The sequence below is a fragment of the Equus asinus genome, chromosome 1 (assembly GCF_041296235.1).
Source record: "Equus asinus isolate D_3611 breed Donkey chromosome 1, EquAss-T2T_v2, whole genome shotgun sequence".
NCBI lineage: Eukaryota > Metazoa > Chordata > Mammalia > Perissodactyla > Equidae > Equus > Equus asinus.
In genome coordinates this window covers 32,116,187-32,131,487 of record NC_091790.1, presented here as the reverse complement: position 1 = coordinate 32,131,487, position 15,301 = coordinate 32,116,187, and the positions used below count along the sequence as shown (strand labels likewise).

Sequence of the window (15,301 nt, the reverse complement as noted above, 5' to 3'; positions counted from 1 at the left end):
TTATGTCACTATATTTTTGTGGTTTGTAATACATGTGGTTATATGAGATCAATTGCACAAAAACAGAGGTAAATATAACTATAATATTTCAGGACTTAAAAATTTATACTATATTAACTGTAAATACTGTGACAAGTTAAGTATGCATCTTTCAATCCCTAGAGAAACCACTAAAAAATAAGGAAAAGAGGTATAGTTGAAAAGCCAGTAGAGGAGTTAAAATGAAATATAAATTTTTTTTGAAAAAATCAAAAGAAGGCAGGAAAGGAGTAATAAAGAACCGAAATATCAGATGAGACAAATAGAAAACAAATAAAATGGTAGACCTAAATCCAATCATGTCAATAATTACATTAAATGTAAATGTACTAAATACTCCAATTAAAAACAGAGATTGTCAGACTAGATAAAAAAGCAAGACCTAACTACATGCTGTTTGAAAGAGTTACCCTTGTGTAAAGTATCAGAGGGGTTAAAGATCAAATAATGGAAAAAGATATACCATGCAAGGAGCACACATTAGAAAGCTGGGCTTGCTAAAATAATACTAGACAAAATTGACTTCAAGACAAGGAATATAAGCAGAGAAAAGAAGAACATTTATAATAATAAAATGGCCAATTCATTGGGCATACACAACAATTACGTAATCATAAATGTGTATGCTCCTAATAACAGGGTTTCAAAAACATGAAGCCAAAACTGACAGAACTAAAGGGAAAAGAGACAAACCCCTAGTCATAGTTGGAGATTTTAACACCTTTCCCTCAGTAACTGATAGAACAACTAGAGGAAAAATTAGTAAGGATATAAAAGACCTGGCAAAATTATCAACCAGCTTGACCTAAGTGACATTTAAAGAACACCACATGCAAGAAGTACAGAAACACGTTCCTTCCAAGGGTACTGGGACCCATGACAGACCAAGTCTATGCTTGAAAAGATAAGTTTTAATAAACTGAAAATAATTGAAATCTTACAGAATATGTTCTCTGACCACAAAATAATTAAATTAGAAATCTGGAATTAATTAAATAACTGTAAGATATGTAGAAATTAAACAACTCACTTGTAAATAAAACATGGATAAAAGAAGAAATCACAAGAAAAATCAGAAAATATTTTGAACTCTGATAATGAAGATACAACACATCAAAATTTGTGGGATGCAGCTAAGGTGGTCCATAGAGGGACAGTGGTAGTTTTAAATACTTATATTAAAAAAGAAAAAAGGTTTAAAATCAACCTAAGATTATACCTTAAGAATCTAGAAAAAGATGAGCAAATTCAACTCAAAGTAAATATACGGAAGGTAATTATAAACATGACAGCAGATATCAATGAAATAGAAAATAAGTATCTCAACTAGAAGGACCTACAACTAGAATATACAACTATTTACTGGGGGGCTTTGGGGAGAAGGAAAAAAAAAGAAAAGAAAAGAAGCAATTGCTTAAATTAACAAGGCAAGAAGTTGGTTTTCTGAAAAAATTAATAAATTGATAAACCCTTAGCAAGACTAATTGCAAAAATTGACAATATCCACAATAAATGGTCTTCTAGACATTAAATGGATAATAATAGAATATTATGAACAACTTGAAGCCAACACATCCACCAACTTAAATGAAATAGAAAAATTCCTTGAAAAATATAACTTACCCAAAATGATACAAGATGAAATAGAAAATAATAGTTATATATCTTTTGAAGACATTGAATTTGATATCACAAAGTTTTCCTCAAATAGAACTCCAGGACCAAATCATTGACTGGTGAATTCTATCAAACATGTGATAAAGAAATAATATCAACTATACAAAACTCTCTCAGAAAAACAGACGAAGGAACAGTTCCCATCTCGTTTTATGAGGTCAGGAGAATCCTGACACCAAAACCCAAGAGAAACGTGACCAAAAAAACAGAAAATCTCTAAGCAATAACCCTTGTGAACATAGATGTAAATTTTTTCACAAAATATTAGTAATTTAAATCCAGCAATATATGAAAAGGACAATTCATTCTGACCAAGTGGGGATTATCTCAGAAATGTGTATTTTTTTTTAGCATTCAATTATCAATTAATATAATAGATCATATTAACACAATAAAGAAAAAAAACCTAAGCATTTCAATAGGTGCAGAAAGAACATCTTACAAAATTCAACATCCATATACATAAAAACTTTCAGCAAACTGGAAATAGAAGGAAACCTCCTTAACCTGATAAAGGGCATCTATAAAAATCCTAAGGGTAACTTCATACTTAATGATGAAATATTTGATGCTTTCCTCCCAAGGTTAGGAACACAGCAAGGCTGTCCACTCTCTCTCTTTTTATTTTAAATTATATAAAATTAAAAAGAAAGAGCTTGTAGAGACCTGCCCAGTGGTGCAGTGGTAAAGTTCGCACACTCTGCTTCGGCAGCCCAGGGTTCACTGGTTCAGGTTCTGGGTGGGGACCTGTGCACCGCTTATCAAGCCATGCTGTGGCAGGCATCCCACATATAAAGTAGAGGGAGACGGACACAGATGTTAGCTCAGGGCCAGTCTTCCTCAGCAAAAAGAGGAGGATTGGTGGTGGATGGTAGCTCAGGGCTAATCTTCCTCGGGGGACAAAAAAAAAGGAAAGAACTGTAAATAATTATTTAACTCTAGTTTGCAGGTTTGCTTTTCCTGGTGCCATAAGTTAGCAATTCTGAAATTTTTTTTGTATTTTAGGCTTGAGGAAATGAATAAATGTATTGAGGATAATGGGAGAAAGGTACTACAGACATGGAAAGAGAGAAGCATGCACTATAGCCTGCAGGTTTTGATTAAAATTGCATGCCTCAGTTTAAAAACATGGTTTTTAACATTGAGAAAGATAAATACACGTCTATGTTTTTACAAAGATAGAAATAAAGCTGTAGAAACACATATATATTTTCCACTAAAAGGAACTAGGACCCCTTAGAGAACTGATGGATTCTAGGGCTGGGATGGGGAAGCGCAAAAGGAGCCTGGAACATCTGATTGAGTCAGTTACTGGGGAGGCAAGTGCTCCGAAATGACTGAATCATGTCCAACCACATAGGAGTCAGCCTGAAGGCGCTCTTGATAGCCAAATCTGAAACAATTTGAATACCAAAATAACTATTGATAATAATAGATTATAACCCATGGAATAAGCATCTATGAAGCCATACTGATATAAATAAACCAGTGAATAGATACATAAATGGGGAAGACGGTAAGCTCTCCTCACCCTCATATGCCAAGAAAGGAGGGAGGAACAGAGAGGGAGAGAGAGAGAGAGACAGAGAGAGAGGGAGAGAAAGAGAGAGAGAGGAAGGGGAAAGAAGGGAGGAAGATAGAATTAAGAAATCAATAGATACTAAAATCAGTGGATGAGAGTTTGATAAAGAGCAAGATATTTATAGTCTTTGTATTTATTAATTACAAAAGAAAATAACAACTTCATATTGGGAAAACTGGGGGAACCATCTTACCCTTATGATCCAAACGAACATCACCAATATCGGGACAAAGCAGCATCCTTGACCTTTTGACCTGATGCTGAGAAAGACACAGCGTCACTTCACTGATACTCCTACCAAAAATGCATGACCTGATTTTTTTTCAATGTATCTAAATGACCTAAATAGAAGGGTTGCAAACAATCCTCACTTATTAAAAAAGCTTGCATCTATGTTGTTTCCGAAAAGACACAAAATAGCTAACGTATAAATTACTATGTTATGTTTTGAAATAATTTTAAACCCAGAAATAAGTTGTACTAGAACTAATAAGTCTCTTAAGGTGAAATGTTATTATAGGAACAACAGCAAGTTATAAAAATGAGAATTTCTAGAAAATATATTTGTACTCTTTATCTTATTGAATCATTTATAATTAAGAATATCTGAGATTTTTATACGCAAAATAGGAATAGTCCCTAGATTTTACTAATGCATAGCTATGTACATGTTTGTGGGAGAGCAAGGACACACAGTTTTTCTGACGTAGCGATCAGGCTGTTGACTCCCAGAAGAAATCTTCATAAGCAGACACACTCATGAAGGTCTCAATTTCCTTTTGGAAGAAAATGATATAAATAGTGAAGATGGCTGAGAAAAGGGAAAAAGAGTAGAATACAATTAATGGAATTTACTATTTACAAGGTACTTTCATATATTTTTCTGATCTCATAACAACCTTCGAGGTAGGTAGGTTTCAGTTATTCATTCCAATGAGGTTTTTATTTCCCAGAAATGCCAAGGATGCCCAAAAAAGCTTGTTCTTGGATCTGGTTTCCATGCACTCAGAGAATAAAGAAAAGTCAAACAAGTTGTTTCATTGACTAGCTTTAGTTCAGAAATAGCATTGGACATTTCTTGAAATCCATTCTTTACAGAGGAGACAAGAAATTTCTGACATCCACTTTGGATTCTCTTGGAATTCCTTCTGAGTAAGCAGCATTTTCAGCTGAGAGAAGTGTTCCTTTGTTTTACTCATATCCTTTGAGGCGCAAACGGGTGTTGACTGGCCAGATGTAGCTGTTCCGAGAACCAAGGTGGCGCCCTTGCCATTGGAAGCTGACTTGCAGAACTCAGAGCTCTAGTCTCCTGTGTCTTCCTGCAGTTTAATCTTTGGAGTGGTAGCATTGCTTCTCCTCACTCACAGGAAGTTTCTCCTTTTACCATTATTTTACTGTCTACTGTTCTGTTGCACATTTTACAAGTGATCAACAAAATAGTCCTGGAGCCTTTGCACCTCTTCATAATTTTTGCTTCTTGAAATCGGAGTGCCTACTTTGTTTTGCTTCTCAGTTAACAAGTATCCGTATTCGGGTGTCAGTTTTGGCCTGAGGCACATTCCAGCTTGATCCAGCACCTGCAGCTGGAGGCGGTACAGACTTGCTTCTTCAAAGCCGTGTGAGGAACGGAGAAGCAGCAGCCGTGGATTCGACCCAGGCAGGTGTCTTGTAGATTCAGCAACGCTGCCCGTGTGCACCTGGCTGAAAGCTGGTGAGGGCTCTATGCTGGATTTGATTGTGAAGAAACGCCAGACAAACCCAAATTGAGAGACATCGTACAAAATAAATGGCCCATATGCTTCTAAAAGGTCAAGATCAAGAAACTAAAAGAAAGAATGTGGACTGTTCCACATAGAAGGCAACTCAAGAGACCTGATGACTAAGCATCATTTATGATCCTGGGCTGGATCCTGAACTGGGAAAAATCAACCATAAACGGCATTATTAGACCAATTGATGAAATGTTGTAATACGGGCTGTATACATGTGTGTCTATAATTATTTGAGCCTGGAGAAGGATATATACTAAGTTGTTAACACTGGTTACCTGCGAAAAAGTAGGGATTGGGGATGAAAGGGGAAATTCAACAATCTTAAAAAAGCTTGCATGATATGATTCCATTTTTGTTAAATGATCTAGATGTTTGAGTGTGTGTATACATGTATAAAATGAATTATACAAGGATGGTCAACAAAAGGTTAATGATTGTTATCTTAAGGTGATGGGAATTTGAACAACTTTTACATTTTTCCTATTTACATGTAATATAATTTTTCTTTCTTGTAATATAATTTTTTTCAATGCATACGTGTTATTTTTTATAAAAATACTAAAAAGTAGCATTTTTAGTGTTAAAAAAGGCAAGAAAAAGTCACTTGGGGAAAATTTTGGATTAATTTTTTTCTGTCTCATCCAATTTTTTCTTGTAGCGCTGAGTTTATTACCGTACTTGAAACATTTTACGCGTTTTGACACAAGTCGCTCCCAGATGTGCTGAGCGCGTGTAAAAATGCGAGCAAACTCTGGATTGGAAGGAATTAGGGTGTTTGATTTTTCTGAACAACTGTTTGGTGTGGGAGCTTTAGCAGGTACTTCCTGCCATCCTAGAACTGTCAAAAGAAATCCTTTCCTAATGATTTCAAATTTCCCCTTCTAGGACCGTGTCCTTTTGACCAGACTGGGTGCATACTGATCCTGGCCCCAAAGGTAAATAAATCATAGAATGCCGTGGGACCTAAATGTCTTCCCCTTTCACCGTGGATGAGACCATTCTGCCTCCTGGCTGCCTGAAGGTATTTTGAGAATTACCGAGGTGGTTTTAGTGGAATGCTTTGGTCTGCTCAGATGAAAGGAACAAAGCTCTAATTTTGTTAATAACATAACCCGTGTTGTCAGCGGACCCACCGAGTCAGATGAGAACAGGGAAAGGAGGCTGGAATCAAAGATACCACCAACAATCAAAGAGGGCCAGTTCAGTGCCCTAAGCGCTCATGGCAGTGATGGCTGTGGTAGGCGGCCTTAGGCGGGTGGTCAAATGTAAAAAAGATAAAGAGTTACTGCTCCCAGAAGGAGCTCTCAACTGATAACAGATGGGCTGGTGGATAAAGTTCAGCTTCCTCGCCCCTCAGGTCGGGTAACTGCAGGCAGGTTCCCTGGAGGATCAGAGCCCACAGTGGTAACCTGCTTCAAAATGCATGTTTTATTCGCTTCTTGCTCCCCCTGTCTCACTTTCTCTCTATCGTAGAGGGGTTTTCTGGAAACCCCTCCCAGGGGAAACGACTTGCTCTTGAATCCTTGTGGATTCTACTCCAACTAGAAAGCTCGTATGTTTTCCCACCATTCCCATTTCCCAGGGATCCTAATCCCTTTTCTTCTGCCTGTCCAAATCCTCAGTCCTGGGGTCCCACTTTGCTACAGTCTAGGCTTTAGAGAGTTCTCTTTCCTCTGAAGTCAAGATCCTCTTCTCTCCTCGGTTGGCAGTTCATGAGACACGATATACTCTTTCCATTGTGTAGTGGGCTGGAATACAAAAGCTGGAATCAGACATACATAGCTGGCCTTGAATTCTGACTCCATCACTCACTAGCTGTGAAATCTCGGTCCAACTTTTAACTTTTCTGACTTTGTTTCCTCCTCTGCGAAATAAATAATCCTTCCTCGTCAGGTTGTCCTCTGGATTTAATGAGCTAGATGTATAAAGTATTAGAATAAAGTATAAGAAGATACTTCAGAAAAGTTACTTGTATTATATTATTTTCTTTCATTATTTACTTTCTCATGTGTGTCCTTTTTTTGCTGAACTAGATCGTAACTTCTTGGCCATATTCAACCTCTTTACCACATATTGCACATGACAGGCGCGAAATAATTATCTGTTATCAGTTTTCTAAAGCCTTAAATTACAGAATGCACTCTCTCAATTCAAGATTCATTTCTGGATTATTTGTTATAGAGAGAGGCATTCTTAAGGAATTCTTGGCAGGTCACTGCTTTTCTGGGCCTCAGTTTCCTCATATGCAAAATGAGGGTCCTGGTCTATAATTCTAGATGGGCTGAGGTCCTCTTAGCGTTAAAGTTTGGAATCTGTATCTTCCTTGAGGGCAAGTACTGTATGTTACTCTTCTTTATGATCCCTCAACACTTACTACAATGGTGGCCACAGATAAGTGACTTTCCAGTGCATGCAGAATCAATTCCAGACACCTCACCAGTCATGGTCATGCCACCTCCCAGTCTCAGCTCTTACCACTCACCCTGTCCCTCACACCGTTCCAGCCAGGCTGTCTTTTCTTTATACTCCTAGAGTTTTCCAGGCTTGATCTGCCTTGAGCCCTTTGCGCTTGCAGTTTCTCATAATTTGGTTCTCTGCTCAACTGTCTCCTCCACAGAGGTGTCTCACCCCACCCCAGTCTCTCCGTCCCACAACCCTGCTGTTTTTTCATTCTTGTAATTGCATTCTGAAATTGTCTTATCCTTTAGTCATTTATTTGCTTTTATTGTTTGCACTTTATTTGCATTTATCGTTTGTTCTCTCTACCTCTCCCTCTAGTCTCCAAATGTGAACTTTTATCTTGGATCTTTTTATATCCCTGCCACTAAAATAGTACTTAGCATAAACTAGGCCCTAAATAAAGAATTGTGGAGTGAACGAAGAAATGAACTCTACCGCACCTTATAGAGTAGTTTTTAGGTGGTGAGCTAAAATCCATGGCTGTCATTCCAGGTTCTAGTGAACTTCAAGTATGCATTCTAAGTGAATTAACTGCCATAAGGTCTGAGTAAACATGGAATGGGAAGAAACAAGGAATTCTTATAAGACAACGGCAAGCAATCCTATCAGCTTATCTAGAAACTTACTTGCAATGGGAAATTTAGATAGAATTTTAAAAGAAATGATTCATTTCTTTTTATTATGAAAAATTTCAAACATAAACATAAGTAGATGTGGCAGATAAGATAATGGACCATCCTGCACACTGTGGTGGACAGATCCTAGGCTGGTCATCCTCCTGTTCACATTCTTGTATAATCCTCTGCCCTGTGTGTACAAAATTTGTGACTTGCTTTTTAACCAATAGAATATGAAACATTTGATGTCACTCCTGTGTGATTACTTTATGTTATATAACAATCCAATTTACTAGCAGACTCACTCTGGGGGGGGGGTCTCCTTGCTGGTTTGATGAACTAAGTGGTGGTGCTTGGAAAGCCCCCATGACAATGAACTTCAGGTGCCCTCTAGGAGCTGAGGGCAGTCCCCAGTTGACAGCTAGCAAAAAGCCAGGGTCTTCGGTCCCATACAAGGAAATGAATTCTGCCAGCAACCTGAGTGAGTGTGGATGCTGATTCTTCTCCAGGTGAGCCTCTAGATGAGAATGCAGCCTAGCTGGCACCTTGATGGCTGGTGTGACACCCTAAGCAGAGGACCCCAGGTGCCTAGACACCTGATCCACAGAAGCTGAGATAAATCTGTGTGGATTTAAGCTACTACGTTTGTGGTAATTTTCAGCAACAGATAACTAATACAGATATATTACCCAACGTCAACAATTTTCAACACTTTGCCAATATCATTTCATTTATACTCTCACATTTTTTGAGGGTGGATGGGCTGGAGTATCATGAAGCACATGCAAATACTTTAGTATGTATCTCTACCAGAGAAGCACTTTTTAAAAACATAACCATGATGCCAGAAAAAGTCGGTCTTAACTGAGAACAAGAGTGGGAGTCTTTTTTAAAGCCATCACGTCTATGGAGCTAGTATATTAACGAGACACTCCGAGAAAAGGTGCTTGCAATAAATCAAATAAATATATTTATGCACCCCTATGTTCATTATTCACAATAGCCAAGACGTGGAAGCAACCCAAGTGCCCATCACCAGATGAATGGATAAAGACGATGTGGTATATATACACAATGAAGTACTACTCAGCCATAAAAAAGACAAAATTGTTCCATTTCTAACAACAAATGATGGTATTATGCTAAGCAAAATAAGCCAGACAGAGAAAGACAAATACTGTATGATTTCACTCATATGTGGAAGATAAACAAACACATGGATAACAGATTAGTGGTTACCGGAGAGGGGGGTGGGCGGAGGGTGAGAGGGGTAAAGGGGCACATATGTACGGTGATGGATAAAAGCTAGACTATTGGTGGTGAACATGATACAGTCTATAAACTGATATATAACAACGTACACCTGAAATTTATGTTATAAGCCAGCATGACTTAAAAAAAAAAGAAAAAGAATATCCCGTTGATCCCATCAAGGTAAAGGACCGGAAAGCATATGAAAGCTTTCACTTGAAACGTTTGAGTCTTGACGGTAGGTTTTTTAAAAACTGTGCAGCCACAAAGTATTTAACTGTCTCTATCATATGCTCATCTGTCACATAATACCCTAACACCACTGGAACTCGATACTAACCGTATGTTTAAGATCCTACCCATTCCCCTAACCTGTTTTGGAATGGCCCCTGGTAAATTCCATTTTTATTCATAACTTCTTATAAATTCGTATCATACTCTAATTGCCATCCCCACCACTTTCCCCTTACTCCAGGAAGCTCTTCCCAATCGCTTGCTCTTTTTCTCTCCTGGATAAACCAACCTCTCTTCCCTTGACATTGCTCACCCAGGCAGCGCTTTGTAAGGGGAATTCTCCGCGCTCTGGGTTTAATCCTCTCTCTGCCACTGGGGCGCTCTGTGATCTCTGGCAAGTAGCTGAGCGTTCTCTAAGCTGGATACAACTGTGCCTCGCAGGGTTGTTCGGAAGATTAGATAAAGAACGTGCGCAAGGTGTAAAGCGCCCAGCACAGAGAAAGCACGGCTGATCCCCACCATTCCCTTTGTTAGTTCCCATCCCCGATCACCCAGCATCGAACGCCCAGCACCGCGCCTCTCCCGCGCTTGCCGCAAGGAATGCAGGGATTTGCAGTTTTTTGGTCCCCAAGTCGTGGTTCTTCTCCGAGCCGGAAGGCGAGAGGAAGAACTACACATCCCAGTGGGCCGTGAAAGGAAAGTGGGGCTCGGAAAACCGAGCGTCCCCGCCTGGCCACCTCCGCTTTCGGCTGCCCACCAGCTGCGCCCACAACCCGAGGGCTCAGACCCCGCAGCAACTGCAGGGCCGAGCGCACGAGCGGGTCGGCCGGGACTGTTGGGCGGCGTGGGGATGGGAGACGCGGGCGGTCCCCCTGCTGCCGCGGGGAAATAAAGCGAGCAAATTGTGAGCGCCCGTGTCGGAGAAGTAGGAAGAAAGGGCCAGGGAGGCAGCAACCCATGCAGAGCCTGGCCGCCACGAGGCTTGTCCTCTGGGAAGGAGGCAGGGGCCGGGGCCGGGAGACCCAGATCGCTCCCCTCTCCGCGGGAAACCCGGAACCCGACCGGGCCAGGCCCCGAGACCCCTGCCCGCAGCCCCCCTCCCGGGGTTCGGCCTGCCTCGTGCCCTCCCTCCCCATCCTGTCGCCGGGGCATCCTCACCCCATTCCCGGACAGCAGTAGAGCCCCTCGCAACTCGACCACGCGCCCCGCTGGGGGAGGAAGAGCAGGGGCAGGGCGGCGAGGGTCACCTCTCCGCGCCGCTTCCTCAGGTCCCCGGGAGTCGCAAGAATGGGTTTGCGGGTGGCAGTGTGAATGTGTGTCCCGAGGCGGCCGCTGTTGCCGGGAATAAACCCGGAGCAGAAACCGGGAGGCGGACAGAAGTCTGTTGGAGAGCGCGCAACGCCGCGAGGCCGCGGGCGCCCGACCCGAGCCGTCCCCGGGCGATGCCAGAGGACCCCAGCACCTTCCCCGGGGCCGCACGGGCCCGCCGGGAGGGGACTGGGGCGGGGGCCCTGCCGAGCATCGCCGGCGAGGAGGAGGAGCCGGAGGAGGAGCCCGGCCCGCGAGGCGCGGGCCACCGCCCACCCGGCCGGGAGGAGGCGGACCTGCTCGGAGCGCCGCGCGCGCGCCGGGCTGAGCCTTGCAAACAAGTGTCTGTGGCGCTCGCCCCGCGGCCCTGAGACGCGCTCCGCCGCCCCCGGCGGCCCTCCTCGCCCGGGCCTGGCTCCTATGGGGCAGGAGGGAGCGGGGAGCCCCCGGCCGCGCAGCCCGCGAGCCGCCCCGCGCCCCTCGGCCCGGGCGGCCCCGGCAGCCTCGCGCGGGGGCTGCGGACTCGGTTCGGCTGCCAGGCGCGCCGGCGCGGGGTCGCAGCGCCCGGGCTGTCGCCGAGCCCGCTCCCGACAGAATAACGTGCTCGGTTTCCCCACCCCTGGGAGGGGTTGCCGGGGCCGCGAGCTGCCTCCCAGTTTCCATCGCTCTCTCCTGGGGAGGATCCGGCGCCCGGAGGAAGGATTAGAATAAACCTGGCCGAGGCGCAGAAGTGGTTCCAGAGGAAGCCGGCGCCGGGGCCGCCGCCTCGTGTCCCCTCGGGGCGCAGCGCTCGGGGGTCGGCGGGGCCGATCGAGCCGCTGTGCGAGGGGGCGGGCGCGCGGCGAGCCGGGGGGCGGCCGGGCGGCCCCCTGCGCCCCGCGGGGCCCCGGAGCCCCGGCACCCGGGCTGGAAGCGACTGAAGACCGGCGCCGCGGGCTGCGGGCAAGCACCGTCCCTCTAGGAAGGGGATCGGGCTATGACAGCTGGGCTCCCCAAAGGGTTAACCTGGGGGTCCTCGGCAAAGTTGTCGCCGACCCAGGAGCCCGCTTAGTGGCCGCGGCGCCAAGGCTCGGGGGGCGGCCGGGCGGCCGGCGGCGGTCGTGGCTCGGCGGGACCCGCACGGCCGGGGGGCTTCTGGGGGTGTGCGCCCCCAGCCGGCTGCCCTCGTGGATGCCTCCCGGCGGCGGCGGGCCCATGAAAGACTGCGAGTACAGTCAGATCAGCACCCACAGCTCCTCCCCCATGGAGTCGCCCCACAAGAAGAAGAAAATCGCGGCCCGGAGGAAATGGGAGGTTTTCCCGGGAAGAAACAAGTTCTTCTGCAACGGGAGGATCATGATGGCCCGGCAGACGGGCGTCTTCTACCTGACTCTCATCCTCATCCTGGTCACTAGCGGACTCTTCTTCGCCTTCGAGTAAGTGGCGGCGAAAGCTCCCCGACGCCGGGCTCCCCCCGCCTCCCCCGACCCCTGGCCCTGCTCTCGCTACTTTCGTTTTCTGGAAGCCTTATCTACTATTGTTATATAATAGACGCCCGCTCTCCCTCTTTTTCTTGGAAAGGTCTGTTTGCTTTTCGGTCCCCAGAGATAATGCAGTTCTGGGTCGGGCTGTGGGCGTAGAGGAGAGGGGACCCTTGTGAGGTGTGCCGGCCTTGCTGTTTCCGGGGGTTGGGTGGCTCCTCGCAGGTGACTCATTCTTGGCGCTGTCTCTTTTGAGTTTGGAGACTAGCAAACCAGCCCCGATGTAGCTTTCTGTGGGAAGGGGGATAGGCAGATTCCAGAGTCAGGGAGAAATAGAATCGCCTCTTTTTCTTGCTCACAAGCTGTAGAGCATCTTAAACTCAGTTTACTGTATCTTCTACATACCTTCGCTGGATGATGAAGAATCTTGGTTATTTTAGGTTTCAAAGTGTAGGCCACCACCCAATGTGGCCTGGAAAGATAATTTCATTTTTCGTTTTCCTTTAGGTTTTCCCTCTTGATCAACAATTTCTGATTTACCATGAAGTTTCTAAAGTCTTCACTTTTAAAAAAGTTTCCATAAAAAATGTTCCAAACAAAGTCTTTCCCCTCCCCCCCCAAATATTGGGGAACAGGTGAAAGGAGACTTTAGGCCTGTTGAGGAAAAGTATGACGCTGCGTGCTGACTTTGGATTCCAGAAACAATACCTTGGGAATTTAGAGTTTTTATCTGGGAAAAAGTGCACACAAGTCTTTCCCATTTTCAGGAAAATCAGATTGGCCAGTTGCAACTATCTTCCTGCCAGCTAATGAAAGATCTTATTTACTAATAGTATTAGACAAAGTAGTTTAACCACATTCCAGAATCAATTTCAATTGCTCTTATTGGGCCCAACATTTGCAATGCAGCTTCTTATGTAATTCTTGGTACCTTATGCTCAATGAATATTGTAGCTACTTGATTCTCCACCCCCCCCCCCCCCCGCCCAAATTTAACAAAAAAGCAGTATATTTATTGGGAGTTCTTTGTGCTTCTGATATCCTGGTTATTATGGGGCGTGATACTCTTTCAGGCTCCATCTGCTTCTTTTGGGTAGGGTTAATTAAATCTTTTGATAAGTATTAATAGGCTCTGATTTTGTGCCTAGCGTTTGATATTCCAAATGCTGTCTCAATCAGAAATGAATGATCTTCCAACAGTGTGATGCTTTTCACTTAAAGCCCTCTGACTCTGGGGGGAAACATCTTTGTATCTGAACATTGTGCTGTGATGAGCAACTTTGACAGGATTGGGTTAGAACAGGTGAGGAGCGACCTCTCAGATCCCACCCAGCCCCTCCGCTTCTATGTGAAATTAATTCTAGGTCTTTCCTAGAAGTTTAACTTTTGTGCACATCTGAGACCAGTTGGTGGAATCTCTTGGGGCACCTGGGGATGGGAGGGGAAGGGTGTAAAGAGGCTTATTGGAATGACGGGAGAAACGCTCTGGTCTTCCTCCTGCTCCCTTTGTCCCCATCCAGGGCCAGCCTCTTGTCCTTACAGTGCTGGGGAACTGGAGGAAGGGGCCCTAGGTTCCGGGTGAGTTTGCATTCTGAGTCATTGCAAATTCAGGCACTGGAATGATGATGCCATATGGTTGAACAGAAATGCCAGCCTTCTAATGGTGGCTTTCATTACAGCTGGTCCTCTAGACAGAGAGTATGCGCTATGTCCTAATGTTAAAAAAGTTTCAAACTGATCTCTATTGGCATCTTTGTTCTTTTTAACAATTTCGAGAGTGGAGAAAAATGGGTTAATTTTGTGATTATGTTGCAGAGCTTCAGCCACAAGTGTGTTTTGTGTGGGAAGACGACTCTTTCATTTTCTATATCCAGCCACATCCCACTGTGTGGTTAGGGGCCCCCCTCCGGTTATTACTTACCATCTTTTGTTTTCTTCTTTCAAACATTGCTTTTAACCAACCACCATAAATTCATTTTCACCTCTTGATCTCTGTGTGTGTTTCTTCCAAGAGTTCCCCAAAGTCCTCACTAGCAGGCTGTTAGGGATCTCTTTCTGCATCAGCATTGTGTTAACTGATGGCCGTAGGAATAAACACGTGCACTGGGATTTTGTTAGCTACTATTGGAAGCTTCATTTGTAGTTCAGCTCTGTGTGTGTGTGTGTGTGTGTGTGTGTGTGTATGTGTGTGTGTGGTCTCCATGAGTGTTGCTTCAATTACGCAATTTGAAATTTCAAGAAAATAGGCCCATCCTAGCAAGATGCCTCAGTTGAGAAAAATCATAGGGCTGTTCAAACTATAGCATATTATGACCTGGCTAAGAATATTTGTCACTGTGCTGCCTTTCGTTTCTTTATTGTTGCTAATGACAGAGTGAAATTAAATAACATTGGCTAAATTAATTTGATAGAGACTCAGAGAACCAATTAGTTATATGCATAGGAAATGAAATACAACAGACTAAGAGAAATCCAGAGGAAATGCCGGTTTTGTCTGCCTACTGCCTGCCTGCCTTCTGCCCTCCCTTTAGTTCTTTATTGAGCACATACTATGTAGTTGTCTATTTTGGTTCATTTCATGTCTAGATAAATTTAATAGTAGTAGAATTCATTTTCAAACATCAGAGTCCATGTTTCCACATACATTTACACAAAGGCAAATTCAAAATTTAAGATGACCTGTAACTTCTAAACTTAGTTTTAGACCTCCTTTCCTGCAACTCTTCTGCCACCTCGCTTCCCCTTCCCGACCTTGAACAGATGGACAAAGAACTTTGTCCGTGAGAAGTGGACTTCCTGGCACCCACCGACAGGTGCCAATACTGTCTTTTGGGAGCAACGCAGGCTAGAAATTATTATTCCCACATTGAAGTCGAAGTGACAAAGCCTTGGAAAGGTCAA

General features: G+C 44.1%; 1 protein-coding gene across 4 annotated transcripts in view; it reads left to right on the top strand.

The window, feature by feature from the left end:
• The first annotated feature begins 11,793 nt into the window (after window positions 1-11,793).
• The window catches only part of ZDHHC14 (zinc finger DHHC-type palmitoyltransferase 14), a 275,559-nt gene continuing 272,051 nt past the window's right edge, over window positions 11,794-15,301 (top strand). For 2 of the 4 annotated variants that reach the window (XM_070484686.1, XM_070484645.1), the window contains exon 1: window positions 12,140-12,355. Coding sequence is in view for 2 of the 4 variants with exons in the window: in XM_014846956.3 (XP_014702442.2) it covers window positions 12,111-12,355 (245 nt within the window). In the remaining 2 variants the exon portion in view is untranslated. Of the gene's footprint in view, window positions 12,356-15,301 lie in introns of all 4 variants that reach the window. The other 2 variants (XM_014846956.3, XM_014846958.3) reach the window with 2 other exon arrangements.